We start from the raw sequence: 21,825 nt of genomic DNA, 5'->3' as shown, positions 1-21,825 counted from the left end.
TTACCTCATCTCATTCACTATCCTGCTACCTCATCTCATTCACTATCCTGCTACCTCATCTTATTCACTATCCTGTTACCTCATCTCATTCACTATCCTGTTACCTCATCTCATCCTGCTACCTCATCTCATTCACTATCCTGTTACCTCATCTCATTCACTATCCTGCTACCTCATCTCATTCACTATCCTGCTACCTCATCTCATTCACTATCCTGTTACCTCATCTCATTCACTATCCTGCTACCTCATCTCATTCACTATCCTGCTATCTCATCTCATTCACTATCCTGCTACCTCATCTCATTCACTATCCTGCTACCTCATCTCATTCACTATCCTGTTACCTCATCTCATTCACTATCCTGCTACCTCATCTCATTCACTATCCTGCTACCTCATCTCATTCACTATCCTGCTACCTCATCTCATTCACTATCCTGCTACCTCATCTCATTCACTATCCTGTTACCTCATCTCATTCACTATCCTGCTACCTCATCTCATTCACTATCCTGCTACCTCATCTCATTCACTATCCTGCTACCTCATCTCATTCACTATCCTGTTACCTCATTTCATTCACTATCCTGCTACCTCATCTCATTCACTTTTCCTGTTACCTCATCTCATTCACTATCCTGTTACCTCATCTCATTCACTATCCTGCTACCTCATCTCATTCACTATCCTGTTACCTCATCTCATTCACTATCCTGCTACCTCATCTCATTCACTATCCTGCTACCTCATCTCATTCACTATCCTGCTACCTCATCTCATTCACTATCCTGCTACCTCATCTCATTCACTATCCTGCTACCTCATCTCATTCACTATCCTGCTACCTCATCTCATTCACTATCCTGCTACCTCATCTCATTCACTATCCTGTTACCTCATCTCATTCACTATCCTGTTACCTCATCTCATTCACTATCCTGTTACCTCATCTCATTCACTATCCTGCTACCTCATCTCATTCACTATCCTGTTACCTCATCTCATTCACTATCCTGCTACCTCATCTCATTCACTATCCTGCTACCTCATCTCATTCACTATCCTGCTACCTCATCTCATTCACTATCCTGTTACCTCATCTCATTCACTATCCTCTTACCTCATCTCATTCACTATCCTGCTACCTCATCTCATTCACTATCCTGCTACCTCATCTCATTCACTATCCTGTTACCTCATCTCATTCACTATCCTGTTACCTCATCTTATTCACTATCCTGCTACCTCATCTCATTCACTATCCTGCTACCTCATCTTATTCACTATCCTGCTACCTCATCTCATTACCTCATCTCATTCACTATCCTGCTACCTCATCTCATTCACTATCCTGTTACCTCATCTCATTCACTATCCTGTTACCTCATCTCATTCACTATCCTGCTACCTCATCTCATTCACTATCCTGCTACCTCATCTTATTCACTATCCTGTTACCTCATCTCATTCACTATCCTGCTACCTCATCTTATTCACTATCCTGTTACCTCATCTTATTCACTATCCTGCTACCTCATCTCATTTACATTTACATTTTAGTCATTTAGCAGACGCTCTTATCCAGAGCGACTTACAGGAGCAATTAGGGTTAAGTGCCTTGCTCAAGGGCACATTTACGTCATTTAGCAGACGCTCTAGTCCAGAGCGACTCACAAATTGATGCATTCACCCTATAGCCAGTGGGATAACCACTTTACAAATTTTTTTTTGGGGGGGGTAGAAGGATTACTTTATCCTATCCCAGGTATTCCTTAAAGAGGTGGGGTTTCAAATGTCTCCGGAAGGTGGTGAGCGACTCCGCTGTGTGTGTGGGGGGGGGGGGTAGAAGGATTGCTTTATCCTATCCCAGGTATTCCTTAAAGAGGTGGGGTTTCAAATCTCATTCACTATCCTGTTACCTCATCTCATTCACTATCCTGTTACCTCATCTCATTCACTATCCTGCTACCTCATCTCATTCACTATCCTGTTACCTCATCTCATTCACTATCCTGCTACCTCATCTCATTCACTATCCTGCTACCTCATCTCATTCACTATCCTGTTACCTCATCTCATTCACTATCCTGTTACCTCATCTCATTCACTATCCTGTTACCTCATCTCATCCTGCTACCTCATCTCATTCACTATCCTGTTACCTCATCTCATTCACTATCCTGTTACCTCATCTCATCCTGCTACCTCATCTCATTCACTATCCTGTTACCTCATCTCATCCTGCTACCTCATCTCATTCACTATCCTGTTACCTCATCTCATTCACTATCCTGTTACCTCATCTTATTCACTATCCTGCTACCTCATCTCATTCACTATCCTGTTACCTCATCTCATCCTGCTACCTCATCTCATTCACTATCCTGTTACCTCATCTCATTCACTATCCTGTTACCTCATCTCATCCTGCTACCTCATCTCATTCACTATCCTGTTACCTCATCTCATCCTGCTACCTCATCTTATTCACTATCCTGCTACCTCATCTTATTCACTATCCTGCTACCTCATCTCATTCACTATCCTGTTACCTCATCTCATCCTGCTACCTCATCTCATTCACTATCCTGTTACCTCATCTTATTCACTATCCTGCTACCTCATCTCATTCACTATCCTGTTACCTCATCTCATTCACTATCCTGTTACCTCATCTCATTCACTATCCTGCTACCTCATCTTATTCACTATCCTGCTACCTCATCTCATTCACTATCCTGTTACCTCATCTCATTCACTATCCTGTTACCTCATCTTATTCACTATCCTGTTACCTCATCTCATTCACTATCCTGTTACCTCATCTCATTCACTATCCTGTTACCTCATCTCATTCACTATCCTGCTACCTCATCTTATTCACTATCCTGCTACCTCATCTTATTCACTATCCTGCTACCTCATCTTATTCACTTCTCTCCCCTTTACACAATATATCCTGCTACCTCATCTTCCTCACTTTACACAATTGATGCAAGGGATATGGATTCAATTGGACATAAATCCACATGAGGTCTGTGAAATTAGATTTGGGAGTGTAATGTCTCTTTAATTTTCACCCAGAATGGTCTTCCCTGTCCCTCCACCTTCACAGACAACCATTTATTCACCCTACATAACCTTATCCTTCCCTCTGTCTGATATGGACCTACAGAAATATAATTCTGACCGGTGGTCCACCCACCACAAAACATTGACTTGAATGGGAATGTCCATTCTAGTAACTATGTCTATGTCTGACCCACCATGGTTGTAACTCTCCCAGTCTCCTTCATATCCAACTAGGATCCTCCTCATCCCACATTCACTTCCTCTACACATCTTCCAAACCATACCCTTCTCTCCCCCTGTCCCATTCTGTACCTGTTTGAGGAGACACTTCTCTCCCTGTCCCATTCTGTACCTGTTTGAGGAGACACTTCTCTCCCTGTCCCATTCTGTACCTGTTTGAGGAGACACTTCTCTCCCTGTCCCATTCTGTACCTGTTTGAGGAGACACTTCTCTCCATGTCCCATTCTGTACCTGTTTGAGGAGACACTTCTCTCCCTGTCCCATTCTGTACCTGTTTGAGGAGACACTTCTCTCCCTGTCCCATTATGTACCTGTTTGAGGAGACACTTCTCTCCCTGTCCCATTCTGTACCTGTTTGAGGAGACACTTCTCTCCATGTCCCATTCTGTACCTGTTTGAGGAGACACATCTCTCCCTGTCCCATTCTGTACCTGTTTGAGGAGACACTTCTCTCCCTGTCCCATTATGTACCTGTTTGAGGAGACACTTCTCTCCCTGTCCCATTATGTACCTGTTTGAGGAGACACTTCTCTCCCTGTCCCATTCTGTACCTGTTTGAGGAGACACTTCTCTCCCTGTCCCATTATGTACCTGTTTGAGGAGACACTTCTCTCCCTGTCCCATTCTGTACCTGTTTGAGGAGACACTTCTCTCCATGTCCCATTCTGTACCTGTTTGAGGAGACACATCTCTCCCTGTCCCATTCTGTACCTGTTTGAGGAGACACTTCTCTCCCTGTCCCATTCTGTACCTGTTTGAGGAGACACTTCTCTCCCTGTCCCATTATGTACCTGTTTGAGGAGACACTTCTCTCCCTGTCCCATTCTGTACCTGTTTGAGGAGACACTTCCTCATCTTCTCCACGTCGAGCGGCTCCTCCTTCAGGGCGAACTCTACGATGGTCCCCATGAGGCTGGAGGTAGAGAAGACTCCCTGGACACTGTGCTTCAGCCACTTAAACTTCTGGACGTTAGCTACCGTGTTGAGGAGAGGAGCCAACCTATCCTGCTGATAGACAACACACAGTAACACAACTAACATGGCAGATCACACCTCTATCCAGGATGGAGGAGGAGGAGGAGAGATCACACCTCTATCCAGGATGAAGGAGAGGAGGAGGAGAGATCACACCTCTATCCAGGATGAAGGAGAGGAGGAGGAGAGATCACACCTCTATCCAGGATGAAGGAGAGGAGGAGAGATCACACCTCTATCCAGGATGGAGGAGGAGAGGAGGAGGAGAAAAGGAGAGGAGTGGGATGGAGGGGTATGACTAGAGAGAGAGAGAGAGAGAGAGAGAGAGAGAGAGAGAGAGAGAGAGAGAGAGAGAGAGAGAGAGAGAGAGAGAGAGAGAGAGAGAGAGAGAGAGAGAGAGAGAGAGAGAGACAGAGAGACAGAGAGAGACAGAGAGAGAGACAGAGGGAGAGGGAGAGGGAGAGGGGGAGGGGGAGAGGGAGAGGGAGAGGGAGAGAGAGAGAGAGAGAGAGAGAGAGAGATAGGACAGGCACCTTGGGTGTCTTGTTGGTGGGTGGTTTTCTGTCTGTGGGGGCGGGGCTTATGGGGACACAGAGCTCCTCCTCATTGGTCCCTTCGTTCTGTAGTTTAGGCTCCTCTACGCCAGCTGACTCAGACTTCTTAGGCACTGGAACAACAGACAGAATACATACAGTTGGAGTCGGAAGTTTACGTACACCTTAGCCAAATACATTTAAACTCACTTTTTCACAATTCCTGACATTTAATCCTAGTAAAAATTCCCTGTCTTAGGTCAGTTAGGATCACCACTTTATTTTAAGAATGTGAAATGTCAGAATAATAGTAGAGAGAATGATTTATTTCAGCTTTTATTTCTTTCATCACATTCCCAGTGGGTAAGAAGTTTACATGCACTCAATTAGTATTTGGTAGCATTGCCTATAAATTGTTTAACTTGGGTCAAACATTTCAGGTAGCCTTCTAAAATAAGTTGGGTGAATTTTGGCCCATTCCTCCTGACAGAGCTGGTGTAACTGAGTCAGGTTTGTAGGCCTCCTTGCTCGCACACGCTTTTTCAGTTATGCCCAGACATTTTCTATAGGATTGAGGTCAGGGCTTTGTGATGGCCACTCCAATACCTTGACTTTGTTGTCCTTAAGCCATTTTGCCACAACTTTGGAAGTATGCTTGGGGTCATTGTCCATTTGGAAGACCCATTTGCGACCAAGCTTTAGCTTCCTGACTGATGTCTTGAGACGTTGCTTCAATATATCCACATAATTTTCCTTCCTCATAATGCCATCTATTTTGTGAAATGCACCAGTCCCTCCTGCAGCAAAGCACCCCCACAGCATGATGCTGCCACCCCCGTGCTTCACGGTTGGGATGGTGTTCTTTGGCTTGCAAGTTACCCCCTTTTTCCTCCAAACATAACGATGGTCATTATGGCCAAACAGTTCTATTTTTGTTTCATCAGACATTCATCCAAAAAGTACGATCTTTGTCCCTATGTGCAGTTGCAAACCACAGTCTGGCTTTTTTATGGCGGTTTTGGAGCAGTGGCTTCTTCCTTGCTGAGCGGCTTTTCAGGTTATGTCGATATAGGACTAGTTTTACTGTGGATATAGATACTTTTGTACCTGTTTCCTCCAGCATCTTCACAAGGTCCTTTGCTGTTGTTCTGGGATAAATTTCACTTTTCGCACCAAAGTACATTCATCTCTAGGAGACAGAACGCGTCTCCTTCCTGAGCGGTATGACGGCTGCGTGGTCCCATGGTGTTTATACTTGCGTACTATTGTTTGTACAGATGAACGTGGTACCTTCAGGCGTTTGGAAATTGCTCCCAAGGATGAACCAGACTTGTCGAGGTCTACAATTTATTTTCTGAGGTCTTGGCTGATTTATTTTGATTTTCCCATGATGTCAAGCAAAGAGGCACTGAGTTTGAAGGTAGGCCTTGAAATACATCCACAGGTACACCTCCAATTGACTAAAATGATGTCAATTAGCCTATCAGTAGCTTCTAAAGCCATGACATCATTTTCTGGAATTTTCCAAGCTGTTTAAAGGCACAGTCAACTTAGTGTATGTAAACTTCTGACCTACTAGAATTGTGATACAGTGAATTATAAGTGAAATAATCTGTCTGTAAACAATTGTTGGAAAAATTACTTGTGTCATGCACAAAGTAGATGTCCTAACCGACTTGCCAAAACTATAGTTTGGTAGTTGAAAAACATGTTTTAATGACTCCAACCCAAGTGTATGTAAACTTCCGACTTCAACTGTAAATATCAACACAATACAAAATGCTACACACCATACCAGCTTCACCCTTTACATTAATGACATGGGGGAGAAACAGGTGCTGCTCTCGCTCTTGAAGTAAAAAAAATCAATTTACAAGAGTTGAAATCGTTGATGTTTCGGTCATCTTGACCTTCACAATGACATTAATAACCCTTCTGGGGCCAGTCGCTTACCCCTCTTTTTCCTGTAGTCTCTGATGAGCTTCTGCGTGATCCTCTTCCAGCGCGGCTGGGCGCTGAGCAGCTTCAGCTTGGACACGATGGAGAGGTCGTTGCTGACGGCGGGACGGAGCTCGTTGAACAGGAACCGCAGCCTCTCGATTACAGGAGCACAGACCTCCTTATAACTACGACCCTGCTCCTGGTGGGTCTGGAACACAGAGGATGGAGAGAAAGATACTGTATCTATCCCCAAACACCAAACTCAGGACCTAGAATAACTAGCCTGGTCCCAGATCTGTTAGTGCTGTATAGGCAACTTATTTGGATACCAAAGACCAGCACAAACAGACCTGGGACCAGGCTACAGAATAACACTCAATGACTTTTTCTATACAGGATTAAATTATAGACAAGTATGAACGTGTACCTTGATTAAAGAGCACTTTGTCTGGTACACCATGCGGCACACGTCAATCACCGATCTGGGGAGGGTCCTCTGCCTGCCCTGCTCCACGCCCAAGGCACATTGGGTGGCGAGGGAAAAGGCGATGTGACCTACGAGAGGGACAGACGCTGCCGTCAATCACCCAGTAACCAATCAAATCACTTGATAAACTGGAGAACTTCTACAGGGTCCTTGGTGCAGACCCCCCGTTACTACTACATAGACAGTATGACTACTACCCCGTTACTACATAGACAGTATGACTACTACCCCGTTACTACATAGACAGGATGACTACTACCCCGTTACTACATAGACAGTATGACTACTACCCCGTTACTACATAGACAGTATGACTACTACCCCGTTACTACATAGACAGTATGACTACTACCCCGTTACTACATAGACAGTATGACTACTACCCCGTTACTACATAGACAGTATGACTACTACCCCGTTACTACATAGACAGGATGACTACTACCCCGTTACTACATAGACAGGATGACTACTACCCCGTTACTACATAGACAGTATGACTACTACCCCATTACTACATAGACAGTATGACTACTACCCCGTTACTACATAGACAGTATGACTACTACCCCGTTACTACATAGACAGGATGACTACTACCCCGTTACTACATAGACAGTATGACTACTACCCTGTTACTACATAGACAGTATGACTACTACCCCGTTACTACATAGACAGTATGACTACTACCCCGTTACTACATAGACAGTATGACTACTACCCCGTTACTACATAGACAGGATGACTACTACCCTGTTACTACATAGACAGTATGACTACTACCCCGTTACTACATAGACAGTATGACTACTACCCCGTTACTACATAGACAGTATGACTACTACCCCGTTACTACATAGACAGTATGACTACTACCCCGTTACTACATAGACAGTATGACTACTACCCCGTTACTACATAGACAGTATGACTACTACCCCGTTACTACATAGACAGTATGACTACTACCCCGTTACTACATAGACAGTATGACTACTACCCCGTTACTCCATAGACAGTATGACTACTACCCCGTTACTACATAGACAGTATGACTACTACCCCGTTACTACATAGACAGTATGACTACTACCCCGTTACTACTACATAGACAGTATGACTACTACCCCGTTACTACATAGACAGTATGACTACTACCCCGTTACTACATAGACAGTATGACTACTACCCTGTTTCGCACCAAAAGGACACATTTTATACCTTTTTAACACAACTAGCTAATTCAAAATGGAATACATTTCAAAGACCACAATGGAAGCTAAAATTCTGTCTCAGTGGTTCGAGGTGTGGCAGTGGCGTGTGGTTGCTAGGTTACCGAGGTCCTGGTGTTTGAGCAGGCAGCAAAGAAGAAGACGGCCTACTTCCTCCACAGGGTGCTCCAGGGGGAAGGTTATGGGCGTGATGAGGTGGTACTGCTTACAGCACCGCTCCATTTGGCACAGGAAGTCCTGGAACAGAAACAGACCAATAGAAACTAAGTGGGAGGCAGGTGGCTTAGTGGGAAAGAGCGTTGTGCCAGTAACCGAAAGGTCGCTGGTTCTAATCCCCGAGCCGACTAGGTGAAAAATCTGTCGATGTGCCCGTAAGCAAGGCACTTAACCCTAATTGCTCCTGTAAGTCGCTCTGGATAAGAGCGTCTGCTAAAATGACTAAAATGTAAATGTATATTTAAGTAGACACATCTAATTGAGGCAGACCGCTAACACACACTAATGAGAAGGAAGAAGACATTCCTGATGTGATTGAGACATAGGGGTGTACAAGCCCATAACTAAAGCTGCCAGTGGGTAACCCTAACCCTAACCCTAACCACAGGACTGTCCGGCTCCAAGGACAATTAAACATAGGATAGGGTATAACCAGTGTTTCAGATAGCTACGGCTAAATTAGATATTAAATAGTCACAGCTCGAAATACCAATTTAAAATGGATGATAATGACCCTGACCCCTGACCTTTACCTTCACAGTGTGGTCCTGAGTGGTGTTGTCAGCGATAGCCTGTAAGAAGGGCTGTGTATGGTCGCTGAGGGTGAGCCTGGGGGAGGGGTTGGTCTTGTCTGGTGTGGTGCTTCCTGGGGAGGAGCAGTGGTCCTCTTCCTTCTCCCCGTTGTAGCTGTAGTGGACCTGACTGGTCTGCAGACCACCTTGGAAGATGGACGACTGGAGCCATTCTGACCAGGGAGATAAGAGAGAGTTCATGAGCTGGTTAGGAACTGTTCAGATGAATCAATCACAAACAGCAGGACAGAGTTGTGTTGTTGAACTCATAGGGCTGGTTTCCTGGAAACAGATTAACCCTCGACTGAAAATCATGCCCATTGGAAAATCGCTCAATCTGAAACCGGCTCATGAAGTTCCATTAAAAAAAACGATGATGCATTGACTGTTGTACGAACTAGCTCATTATCTCAATGGACAACAGGTCAGGGGTCAGGGTTACTCACTGGCACATTCTATCTCCATGGGTGAGAGGGGGGTGCTGTTGGCCAGGTAGGAGGCGTGGAGGCCCAGCAGGAGTCCCAGGTTCCTCTCCGTGTCGATGAGGGGGGAGCACAGGCTGCTCAGGTCTGGGGTGGTCATTGTCTCCTGGTTGGGCTGGAGGACACAGGGAACAGACAGACCGTTAAAAGACTGTTCCGAGATTATTACGTTTTATTTCGTTTTGTTCAATGCCTGTTTGGGAACTATTCCGAGACTTTTCCAAGACTATTCCAAATCTGTTCCAAGACTAACCAAAGACAAAAAGAACAACAGTGGGAAGTCTAAGAGCTGTATGGACACACACCTCCATGTACTGTCCAACACAGAAAGCCTGCATAGACATCCTGGTGTCTTCAAACTGCAGGGCTGCTTCTAATGCAACAACAGGGTCCTCTCCTGCAAACTGGGCTGGAAAGGGGGAAGACCACAATACACAGTGAAAATGAAATGTCATCAAATAAGTATAGAATGAATAAATTGGTAAAAGCCAACTCTAAACCATAAAAATGTGTCTGTTCTAGGATTTCATACAGTCCCATTAGGACCGTAGTTGATCCCAATACTTCTACAACAATACAACGGTCACAAATAGATAGTTGGTACTTCAATGCCTGTGTTTCTCCACAGTTCTATAAAGGGCCATAGTCACCGTACCCAGGATGCTGTTCCCAGTGAGCGACTGGGCCTGGAAGTCTTTGATGTCGTAGACTTTCCCGTCGATGACGGTCCAGAAGCCGCCATCTTTGTTGTGATTCTCCAAGTCGGCCTTGCGGATCAGAGACATCTCCTCATTGTTCTTAGAGCTCTGCCCTGTGAAGAATCGACCTGCCACAGCAGGACACACACTAGTTACATTCTAACCCACGACACACTAAACCAGGGATCATCAACTAGATTCAGCCACGGGATGATTTCTTTCTTGAGCGGATGGTCGGGGGGCCGGAACATAATTACAAATAATTTGTAGACTGCAAATGAGCCGCAAGAAGCCCAAACAGATATAATGTTTGACTAAAATATAATCATTTCAAACCTTGCTTACATTTGTATACAATCACGTGTCTCTCTGTTATGCGTGGGAATACTTGGGGAACAGATTTCCTAAATTGAAGTCACTTGGAGCTGATTTCCTGGTATTTTTACAGTTTTATGTCCATAATTTTTTTAAAAGTAAAAAAAAAAAGTACAAATAATGTAATTTCTTTGCTCCGAAAATGTGGGGGTCCAAATAAAACCACCCACGGGCCTCCAGTTGGGGAACCCTGCACTAAACTAACCCTAACCACACACTAATAGAGCTCTACCCTGTGAAGAATCGACCTGCCACAGCAGACACAACTAGTTACATTCTAACCACAACTAAACACTAACCCACCTCACACAACTAGTTACATTCTAACCACAACTAAAGACTAACAACTATTTACATTCAAACATACTGAAACTCTCCACATTTAACCTACTGAATTGCTCCAGTCTAGGCTTAAATTCCCCACTCATTCCCCACTCATCAACCCTCCATGCACCGCTGGCCCTGTAACCCTGACCTCCCCCCTCTCCCCCAGGTGGCCCTGTACCCCTGACCTCCCCCCTCTCCCCCAGGAGGCCCTGTACCCCTGACCTCCCCCCTCTCCCCCAGGAGGCCCTGTACCCCTGACCTCCGCCCTCTCCCCAGGAGGCCCTGTACCCCTGACCTCCGCCCTCTCCCCAGGAGGCCCTGTACCCCTGACCTCCGCCCTCTCCCCCAGGAGGCCCTGTACCCCTGACCTCCGCCCTCTCCCCCAGGAGGCCCTGTACCCCTGACCTCCGCCCTCTCCCCCAGGAGGCCCTGTACCCCTGACCTCCGCCCTCTCCCCCAGGAGGCCCTGTACCCCTGACCTCCGCCCTCTCCCCCATGAGGCCCTGTACCCCTGACCTCCGCCCTCTCCCCCAGGAGGCCCTGTACCCCTGACCTCCGCCCTCTCCCCCCAGGAGGCCCTGTACCCCTGACCTCCGCCCCTCTCCCCCAGGAGGCCCTGTACCCCTGACCTCCGCCCTCTCCCCCATGAGGCCCTGTACCCCTGACCTCCGCCCTCTCCCCCAGGAGGCCCTGTACCCCTGACCTCCGCCTCTCCCCCTGACCTCCGCCCTCTCCCCCAGGAGGCCCTGTACCCCTGACCTCCGCCCTCTCCCCCAGGAGGCCCTGTCCCTGACCTCCGCCTCTCTCCCCAATGAGGCCCTGTACCCCTGACCTCCGCCCTCTCCCCCAGGTGGCCCTGTACCCCTGACCTCCGCCCTCTCCCCCAGGAGGCCCTGTACCCCTGAACTCCGCCCTCTCCCCCAGGTGGCCCTGTACCCATGATGCCGGGCCAGGCCAGGTCTTCGTTGTCGTCCCTCTCGTGTCCAGGCGCCAGGTGGTTGAAGCGGTCCAGATGTTCCAGAAGTCCAGCCAGCAGAGGGATGGAGCCGGTCTCCTGCAGCAGGCCAGCGTCGATGGTCAGCAGCAACACGATGGACACCACCAACTCAGGGAGGAGCACACCTACAGGCCAGGAGGAAAAACTGATTACCTGATGGGTATATATAACATTTTCACATCATACTGGCTCAAAAACAGGTATGAGTCAAGGTTGGTCAATTCAGGAAGTAAATTGGAAGGAATTGATCCAAACCCTGGTCTGAGTACAGCCTTGTAGATTTAGATTAACCAGAGTAAAACTAACCAGTGAGGTCACCCTCGATGACCCGGGACACTTCATTAAAGTGTCGGTGTCCCGTGAAGGCGATGCTGGTTGCCACAGGGAGGATGTCTCCGATGTGAGTACACAGTAGGGCAATGTACTTCTTCAACAGGGACCCCACACCCAGCAGCTCTGGGTCTGCAGGAAGGAAATATGGGCAATATATATATACACACATACATATACACACATATATACACTACCGTTCAAAGTTCGGGGTCACTTAGAAATGTCCTTGTTTTCGAAAGAAAAGCAATTTATTTGTCCATTAAAATAACATCAAATTGATCAGAAATACAGTGTAGACATTGTTAATGTTATAAATGGCTATTGTAGCTGGAAACGGCTGATTTTTAATGGAATATCTACATAGGCCCATTATCAGCAACCATCAGTCCTGTGTTCCAATGGCACGTTGAGTTTGCTAATCCAAGTTTATCATTTTAAAAGGCTAATTGATCATTAGAAAACCCTTTTGCAATTATGTTAGCACAGCTGAAAAGTGTTGTGCTGATTAAGAAGCAATAAAACTGCCATTCTTGAGACTAGTTGAGTATCTGGAGCATCAGCAATTGTGGGTTCGATTACAGGCTCAAAATGGCCAGAAACAAAGATCTTTCTTCTGAAACTCGTCAGTCTATTCTTGTTCTGAGAAATGAAGGCTATTTCATGCGAGAAATTGCCAAGAAACTGAAGATCTCATACAACGCTGTGTACTACTCCCTTCACAGAACAGTGCAAACTGGCTCTAATCAGAGTTGCAAAGAAAAAGCCATATAGTATGTATAAGCTGGAAGTAGAGGCCTAAGCGTTGTTGTTCACTAGTTTACTCCAATTAGGGAAGGGGTGGTGGGGTTGGAAAGTAATGGGAAATATATATTTAAAAAAAAAAAGAAATGTATATGTATGTGTATATATGTACAGTGAGGGAAAAAAGTATTTGATCCACTGCTGATTTTGTACGTTTGCCCACTGACAAAGACATGATCAGTCTATAATTTTAATGGTAGGTTTATTTGAACAGTGAGAGACAGAATAACAACAAAAAAATCCAGAAAAACGCATGTCAAAATGTTATAAATTGATTTGCATTTTAATGAGGGAAATAAGTATTTGACCCCTCTGCAAAACATGACTTAGTACTTGGTGGCAAAACCCTTGTTGGCAATCACAGAGGTCAGACGTTTCTTGTAGTTGGCCACCAGGTTTGCACACATCTCAGGAGGGATTTTGTCCCAGTCCTCTTTGCAGATCTTCTCCAAGTCATTAAGGTTTCGAGGCTGACGTTTGGCAACTCAAACCTTCAGCTCCCTCCACAGATTTTCTATGGGATTAAGGTCTGGAGACTGGCTAGGCCACTCCAGGACCTTAATGTGCTTCTTCTTGAGCCACTCCTTTGTTGCCTTGGCCGTGTGTTTTGGGTCATTGTCATGCTGGAATACCCATTCACGACCAATTTTCAATGCCCTGGCTGAGGGAAGGAGGTTCTCACCCAAGATTTGACGGTACATGGCCCCGTCCATCGTCCCTTTGATGCGGTGAAGTTTTCCTGTCCCCTTAGCAGAAAAACACCCCCAAAGCATAATGTTTCCACCTCCATGTTTGACGGTGGGGATGGTGTTCTTGGGGTCATAGGCAGAATTCCTCCTCCTCCAAACACGGCGAGTTGAGTTGATGCCAAAGAGCTCCATTTTGGTCTCATCTGACCACAACACTTTCACCCAGTTCTCCTCTGAATCATTCAGATGTTCATTGGCAAACTTCAGACGGGCCTGTATATGTGCTTTCTTGAGCAGGGGGACCTTGCGGGCGCTGTAGGATTTCAGTCCTTCACGGCATAGTGTTACCAATTGTTTTCTTGGTGACTATGGTCCCAGCTGCCTTGAGATCATTGACAAGATCCTCCCGTGTAGTTCTGGGCTGATTCCTCACCGTTCTCATGATCATTGCAACTCCACGAGGTGAGATCTTGCATGGAGATTGACAATTATTTTGTGTTTCTTCCATTTGCGAATAATCGTACCACCTTCTCACCAAGCTGCTTGGCGATGGTCTTGTAGCCCATTCCAGCCTTGTGTAGATCTACAATCTTGTCCCTGACATCCTTGGAGAGCTCTTTGGTCTTGGCCATGGTGGAGAGTTTGGAATCTGATTGATTTATTGCTTCTGTGGACAGGAGTCTTTTATACAGGTAACAAACTGAGATTAGGAGCACTCCCTTTAAGAGTGTGCTCCTAATCTCAGCTCGTTACCTGTATAAAAGACACCTGGAAGCCTGAAATCTTTCTGATTGAGAGGGGGTCAAATACTTATTTCCCTCATTAAAATGCAAATCAATTTATAACATTTTGACATGCGTTTTTCTGGATTTTTTTGTTGTTATTCTGTCTCTCACTGTTCAAATAAACCTACAATTAAAATTATAGACTGATCATGTCTTTGTCAGTGGGCAGACGTACAAAATCAGCAGGGGATCAAATACTTTTTTCCCCTCACTGTACATACCCCAACCAGAAGCCATGGCTTACAGGCAACATCCGCACTGAGCTAAAGGGTAGAGCTGCCGCTTTCAAGGAGCGGGACTCTAACCCGGACGCTTATATGAAATCCCGCTATGCCCTCCGACGAGGCATCAAACAGGTAAAGAGTCAATACAGGACTAAGATTGAATAGTACAACACCGGCTCTGATGCTTGTCATATGTGTCAGGGCTTGAAAACTATTACAGACTACAAAGGGAAGCACAGCCGCGAGCTGCCCAGTGACACAAGCCTACCAGACGAGCTAAACTACTTCTATGCTCACTTCGAGGCAAGCAACACTGAAGCATGCATGAGAGCACCAGCTGTTCCGGATGACTATGTGATCACGCTCTCCGTAGCCGATGTGAGTAAGACTTTAAGCAGGTCAACATTCACCAGGCCGCAGGGCCAGACGGATTACCAGGACGTGTACTCCGAGCATGTGCTGACCAACTGGCAAGTGTCTTCACCGACATTTTCAACATGTTCCTGACTGAGTCTGTAATACCAACATGTTTCAAGCAGACCACCATAGTCCCCATGCCCAAGGACACCAAGATAACCTGCCTAAATGACTACCGACCTGTAGCACTGACGTCTGTAGCCATGAAGTGCTTTGAAAGGCTGGTCATGGCTCACATCAACACCATTATCCCAGAAACCATAGACCCACTCCAATTTGCATACCGCCCCAACAGATCCACAGATGATGCAATCTCTATTGCACTCCACACTGCCCTTTCCCACCTGGACAAGAGGAACACCTACGTGAGAATGCTATTCATTGACTACAGCTCAACATTCAACACCATAGTGCCCACAAAGCTCATCACTAAGCTAAGGACCCTGGGACTAAACACCTCCCTCTGCAACTGGATCCTGGACTTCCTGACGGGCCGCCCCCAGGTGGTAAGGGTAGGTAACAACACATCTGCCACGCTGATCCTCAACACGGGGCCCCTCAGGGTGCGTGCTCAGTCCCCTCCTGTACTCCCTGTTCACCCATGACTGCATGGCCAGGCACGACTCCAACACCATCATTAAGTTTGCCGACGACACAACAGTGGTAGGCCTGATTACCGACAACGATGAGACAGCCTATAGGGAGGAGGTCAGAGACCTGGCCGTGTGGTGCCAGGAAAACAACCTCTCCCTCAACGTGACCAAGACAAAGGAGATGATTGTGGACTACAGGAAAAAGAGGACTGAGCACGCCCCCATTCTCATCGACGGGGCTGTAGTGGAACACATCACCAACGAACTATCATGGTCCAAACACACCAAGACAGTCGTGAAGAGGGCACGACAAAGCCTATTCCCCCTCAGGAGACTGAAAAGATTTGGCACCATCGAGAGCATCCTGACTGGTTGCATCACCGCCTGGTATAGCAACTGCTCGGCCTCCGACCGCAAGGCCCAGTACATCACTGGGGCCGAGCTCCCTGCCATCCAGGACCTCTATACCAAGCAGTGTCAGAGGAAGGCCCTCAAAATTGTCAAAAGACTCCAGCCACCCTAGTCATTGACTGTTCTCTCAGCTACCGCACGGCAAGTGGTACCGGAGTCTAGGTCCAAAAGGCTTCTCAACAGCTTCTACCCCCAAGCCATAAGACTCCTGAACAGCTAATCATGGCTACCCAGACTATTTGCACTGCCCCCCCCACCCCCATCCATATTTTTACACTGCTGCTACTCTGTTAATCATTTATGCATAGTCACTTTAACTCTCCCACATGTACATATTACCTCAACTACCAAACAGCCGGTGCCCCCGCACATTGACTCTGCACCGGTACCCCCCTGTATATATAGCCTCCCTACTGTTATTTTATTTTACTGCTGCTCTTTTTTTTCTCAACACTTTTTTGTTGTTGTTGTTGTTTTATTTTACTTTTTTATTAAAAAATAAATGCATTGTTGGTTAAGGGCTGTAAGTAAGCATTTCATGGTAATGTCTACACCTGTTGTATTCGGCGCATGTGGCAAATAACATTTGATTTGATTTGATCAGTTAAACCTACATTATGAGGACTCACTGTATCAGTTAAACCTGCATTATGAGGACTCACTGCATCAGTTAAACCTGCATTATGAGGACTCACTGTATCAGTTAAACCTGCATTATGAGGACTCACTGCATCAGTTAAACCTGCATTATGAGGACTCACTGCATCAGTTAAACCTGCATTATGAGGACTCACTGCATCAGTTAAACCTGCATTATGAGGACTCACTGTCAGTTAAACCTGCATTATGAAGACTCACTGCATCAGTTAAACCTGCATTATGAGGACTCACTGCATCAGTTAAACCTGCATTATGAGGACTCACTGCATCAGTTAAACCTGCATTATGAGGACTCACTGCATCAGTTAAACCTGCATTATGAGGACTAGGGATGTGACAAATAAATAAAAAATTTCATAACGTTTAAACTGCACATTTTTTATCGGTTTTCCGTTAAAACTATAAGAAAAATTCTTAAACTAATATAAATAAAATAATAAAATGCAGCTGCTGCCAGCAACGGTTTGTGTCTCACGACACGTCCCTTTCAGTTGGTTAAGCATCAAACCTGCACTACCATTACTGAACCTCAATTCCACCTCGCAAAAGATTGATTTTCCTTCTTATTTAACTTCTCAAAGTATCGCCATACAGGACTTGGCTGACAGCCTTTCTCTGCCGTTCTTCCAACCGTTAACGACGATGGCGTGGTGGGGGTGTTGTGTGCAGATGGGTGCGAAAAAATTATATTTCATCCATTTTGAATTCAGGCTGGAACAACAAAATGTGGAATAAGTCAACGGGTATAAATACTTTCTCACAATGTCTTTCCCCAAGCCTTTATAACATAGCAAAGAACGTGTTTTGTGATAATCGCACTGTGATTTACATTTTGTGGGAAAAAAAACCCAAAAACAAAACGTTTTACGGTTACGGATTTTCTTAACGTTAAGGATCCAAATGTACTTTAAACGCTTTAACGTTTAAACGTTCACAACCCTAATGAGGACTGCGAGGACTCACTGTATCCGTTGGTGTTCTCGGTGCCGTTGACTCCCAGGTAGAGCTTGCTGACCAGCAGCCTCTGGAAGCGCAGCAGCAGGTCCAGGGAGGCGGAGCGTTCTTTACTGACGTGCTCCGTGTCTATGCAGCTAGATATCCTCCTGGCCACGTCCTTCAGTCTGCCGACGGTCTGGGAGGCTATGTTCCTGAGGGATCAAAAAAACAAATACTTTTAACTTCATTCTGTACAATATTCACCACATTTGGCTAGACGTACACGCCCCAAGGTGACTACTATATGTGGGACACCCATAAAGTATAAAAGTTACTCTGCTAAAATAACAGTTATTGTTTATCAACACAGTTCAATTCAGTCGCATACAGGTATGCTTATATAATATATTATATTATTATTATAGTATGCTGGTGCTTCCAAAGGGTTCTATAGAATTGGGGTGCTTTTGTCAGGGTAAACATTGTAGATTCTGATCCCCCCACCCCAAAATAAATTAATCTACAGCTCAGTGTCGTGTCAACTACCCCACCTCAGTAGCTGCTGTACGAGCTGGACCAGCGGTAGGCTCTGTTTCCCAGTGGACTCGTATATCCCAGTGTTGATGAGGTCTTTGTCCAGGGTGGTGCGACAGCGCTGCATGCTGGAGGCATTGGCCTCCTGCTCATCGACCTCCTTCTCCTTCTGGGCCTCCTTCTTTGCCTCTATGTCCTAGTGGAAAACAGATCGTTAGAATTGAAAACACTTTATTGATCAGGGGGAAATTGGATTCGTCACACACATACAGAGACAAAGAAAATACATTAGAATTTGTAAGACTGCTGCACAATTGGAGAGTAAAGAGATTTTAAATCAGGTCCAAAATGATTGGCAGCCTTGATAAAGTATCATTCATTTTATAGTCTTTTCTGCTCATCTTTATCAAGGGTGCCAATCATTTTGGATCTGACAGTATGTGAGCATTCATATCTGTTATCATCAGTACATTTTGGTGAATAAATCCCTTGTTGCAACAAGTAGGTTTTAAATCATATTTGTATGTTAGAAAGTGACAACTTTTCCCTGATTGAATCCAATGTAAAATTTTGTTGGCCTTGCGTAAACTTACTGTACAGTGCCTTCAGAAATTATTCACACCCCTTGACTTTTTCCACATTTTGTTGCGTTACAACCGGAAGTTAAAATATATAAAATTGAGATTTTGTGTCAGTGGGCCAATTCACAGAGACCAGGGAGGTTTTGTATACTAAAGAAGGGCACCAATTGGTAGATGGGTTAAAAATAAAAAATAGATAAATAAACTGACATTGAATATCCCTTTGAGCATTGTGAAGTTATTAATTACACTTTGGATGGTGCATCTATACAGTCACATCTGCTTTCCAACACACTGGGAGACAAATTCACCTTTCAACAGGACAATAACCAAAAACACAAGGCCAAATATACACTGGAGATACTTACCAAGACGACATTGAATGTTCCTGAGTGGCCGAGTTAGAGTTTTGACTTAAATCGGCTTGAAAATCTATGGCAAGACTTGAAAATGTCTGTCTAGCAATGATCAACAACCAATTTGACAGAGCTTGAAGAATTTTTTAAAGAATAATGTCCAAATATTGTACAATCCAGGTGTGCAAAGCTCTTAGAGACTAACCCAGAAAGACTCACAGCTGTAATCGCTGCCAAAGGTGATTCGAACATGTATTGACTCAGGGGGTTGAATACTTATCTAATCAAGATTATATTCGTGTTTTATTTTTCATAAATGTATTTTGTGTAGATAGTTGACAAAACGACAATTAAATCAATTTTAATCCCACTTTGTAACAAAATAATGTGGAGAGAGTCAAGGGGTGGGATTACTTTTTGAAGGCACTAATTTCTTCTTTTTGTTATGTCTACGGAATGGCACATTCCGGACTCCGTAGTTTGCTCCAGAATGCTTGGTATGCAGAGACGCTATGCAGAGACATACCACTAACTTCAATGGCAGATTTCTTCTTACTATAGAGAGTCATGTCTGTCTGCCAGACAAAGACTACTCCAGGCATGAATAGGTTGTGGTCTGAGAGACTGGAAGAGGGGCGAGCGATAGTGCCATAACACACTGACCTGGATCCCAGCTAGGATGGCTGTGTTCAGAGCATAAAACACACTGACCTGGATCCCAGCTAGGATGGCTGTGTTCAGAGCATAAAACACACTGACCTGGATCCCAGCTAGGATGGCTGTGTTCAGAGCATAAAACACACTGACCTGGATCCCAGCTAGGATGGCTGTGTTCAGAGCATAAAACACACTGACCTGGATCCCATCTATGATGGCTGTGTTCAGAGCATTAAACACTGTGTGTGAGTCCCAAATGGCACCCTATTTCCTATATATAGTGCACTACACTTGACTGGAGCCCTAAGGGCCGTGGTGAAAAGTAGTGCCCTAAACAGGTTAATTTGGGACTCAGCCCAGGTTTCCCCTACCTGTAGCTCAGCTGTGATGGCAGCATTGAGAGCAGACTCCAGCCCTCCGTCAGCCATCAGACTGCTGACCAACAGGTCGATCATGAAGCGACGTCCAGGACTGACGCTCATCTCGTTACCAGATACTGAGGACAGACAGACACAGAGACCACTGAGCACAAGACAAATAACAACAACTCTTTACTCCAGCAACAATTCTTTCTGCTTACCCCACTCGAGAATTCAAGGTTGTGGGTTTAATTCCCTCGTGGATCATACACTTTGGATAAAAGTGTCTGCTAAGAGGCGAACTGACCTGTGTTGGGTAGTAGTGAGGACAGTGCCCTAGCCCTCTCCTCCGCAGTGGGAAGCAGCACTGACCAGCCGCTCTGCAGCACGGCCTGGGCGGCTGACTGGACCGTGTTGAGGACTCCAGCGTTGGAGGCTAGCGTCACCACGGTCTGCTTCAGGTTGTTGAGCAGCCCGCTGCCCAGACCCAGACCCAGCTCCTCAGGGTCCACCTGGTTACTGATGGCTGCATGGAGCTACAGACCAATAAACAAACATCAGACTAAACATTCTCAAGTCTGTAGAAAACCATTTGAAATACATCAAGTCATCCAGGACGATCTACAAAAACATCAACTACAACATCATATTGTAATGTTTTAAAACAAAGAATAGTTGAAATACACCATTGAATGTAAAAAGCCTCCTTACCTGTAGCCTGAGCAGGTTGAGTGAGGCCACCACCATGCACTCCTTCTCCTGCGGCGGGGGCCAATCAGAAGAGCCGTCCATGCCCTCGCTCACCTGCCGCAAGAGCAGATCCAGCTGCTCAAAGGTCACAGGGCACACGTCCACTACGAAGGGCACGCGCTGCCCCACAGTCCACTCTGAACAGGACGACCACGCAAAGCTCTAGAGACACAAGACCAGCAGAAAACAGACAGGTGTTAAAACAATGGACAGATACTAGACGACCACGCGCTGCCCCACAGAACAGGAGGACCACGCGCTGCCCCACAGAACGCTCTGAACAGGAGGACCACGCGCTGCCCCACAGAACGCTCTGAACAGGAGGACCACGCGCTGCCCCACAGAACGCTCTGAACAGGAGGACCACGCGCTGCCCCACAGAACGCTCTGAACAGGAGGACCACGCGCTGCCCCACAGAACGCTCTGAACAGGAGGACCAAGCGCTGCCCCACAGAACACTCTGAACAGGACAATTAGACATAAGACAGTTGTCACCCATAAGGACTATATTAGGATTTCAGTTGAATGCATTCAGTTGTACAACTGACTTAGGACTATATTATGGCCATTTTAGGACTGTATTA

General features: G+C 45.8%; 1 protein-coding gene across 1 annotated transcript in view; it reads right to left on the bottom strand.

Moving 5' to 3' along the window:
• Window positions 1–21,825, bottom strand: part of herc2 (HECT and RLD domain containing E3 ubiquitin protein ligase 2) — a 65,560-nt gene that overhangs the window by 6,164 nt on the left and 37,571 nt on the right. Inside the window, exons 6-21 of the mRNA XM_045219647.1 lie at window positions 21,202–21,402; window positions 20,798–21,026; window positions 20,503–20,627; window positions 18,555–18,733; window positions 18,031–18,215; window positions 12,461–12,616; window positions 12,094–12,279; window positions 10,413–10,583; window positions 10,063–10,166; window positions 9,722–9,872; window positions 9,237–9,448; window positions 8,592–8,724; window positions 7,193–7,320; window positions 6,778–6,973; window positions 4,825–4,958; window positions 4,148–4,324 (exon numbers count right to left, since the gene is read on the bottom strand). Of these exons, the coding sequence (XP_045075582.1) occupies window positions 4,148–4,324; window positions 4,825–4,958; window positions 6,778–6,973; window positions 7,193–7,320; window positions 8,592–8,724; window positions 9,237–9,448; window positions 9,722–9,872; window positions 10,063–10,166; window positions 10,413–10,583; window positions 12,094–12,279; window positions 12,461–12,616; window positions 18,031–18,215; window positions 18,555–18,733; window positions 20,503–20,627; window positions 20,798–21,026; window positions 21,202–21,402 (2,667 nt within the window). The remainder of the gene's footprint in view (window positions 1–4,147; window positions 4,325–4,824; window positions 4,959–6,777; window positions 6,974–7,192; window positions 7,321–8,591; window positions 8,725–9,236; window positions 9,449–9,721; window positions 9,873–10,062; window positions 10,167–10,412; window positions 10,584–12,093; window positions 12,280–12,460; window positions 12,617–18,030; window positions 18,216–18,554; window positions 18,734–20,502; window positions 20,628–20,797; window positions 21,027–21,201; window positions 21,403–21,825) is intronic.

Source organism: Coregonus clupeaformis, unplaced genomic scaffold (assembly GCF_020615455.1).
Source record: "Coregonus clupeaformis isolate EN_2021a unplaced genomic scaffold, ASM2061545v1 scaf2572, whole genome shotgun sequence".
NCBI lineage: Eukaryota > Metazoa > Chordata > Actinopteri > Salmoniformes > Salmonidae > Coregonus > Coregonus clupeaformis.
Note: the sequence above shows the minus strand (reverse complement) of the source record. Positions and strands in the feature narration are given on the sequence as shown.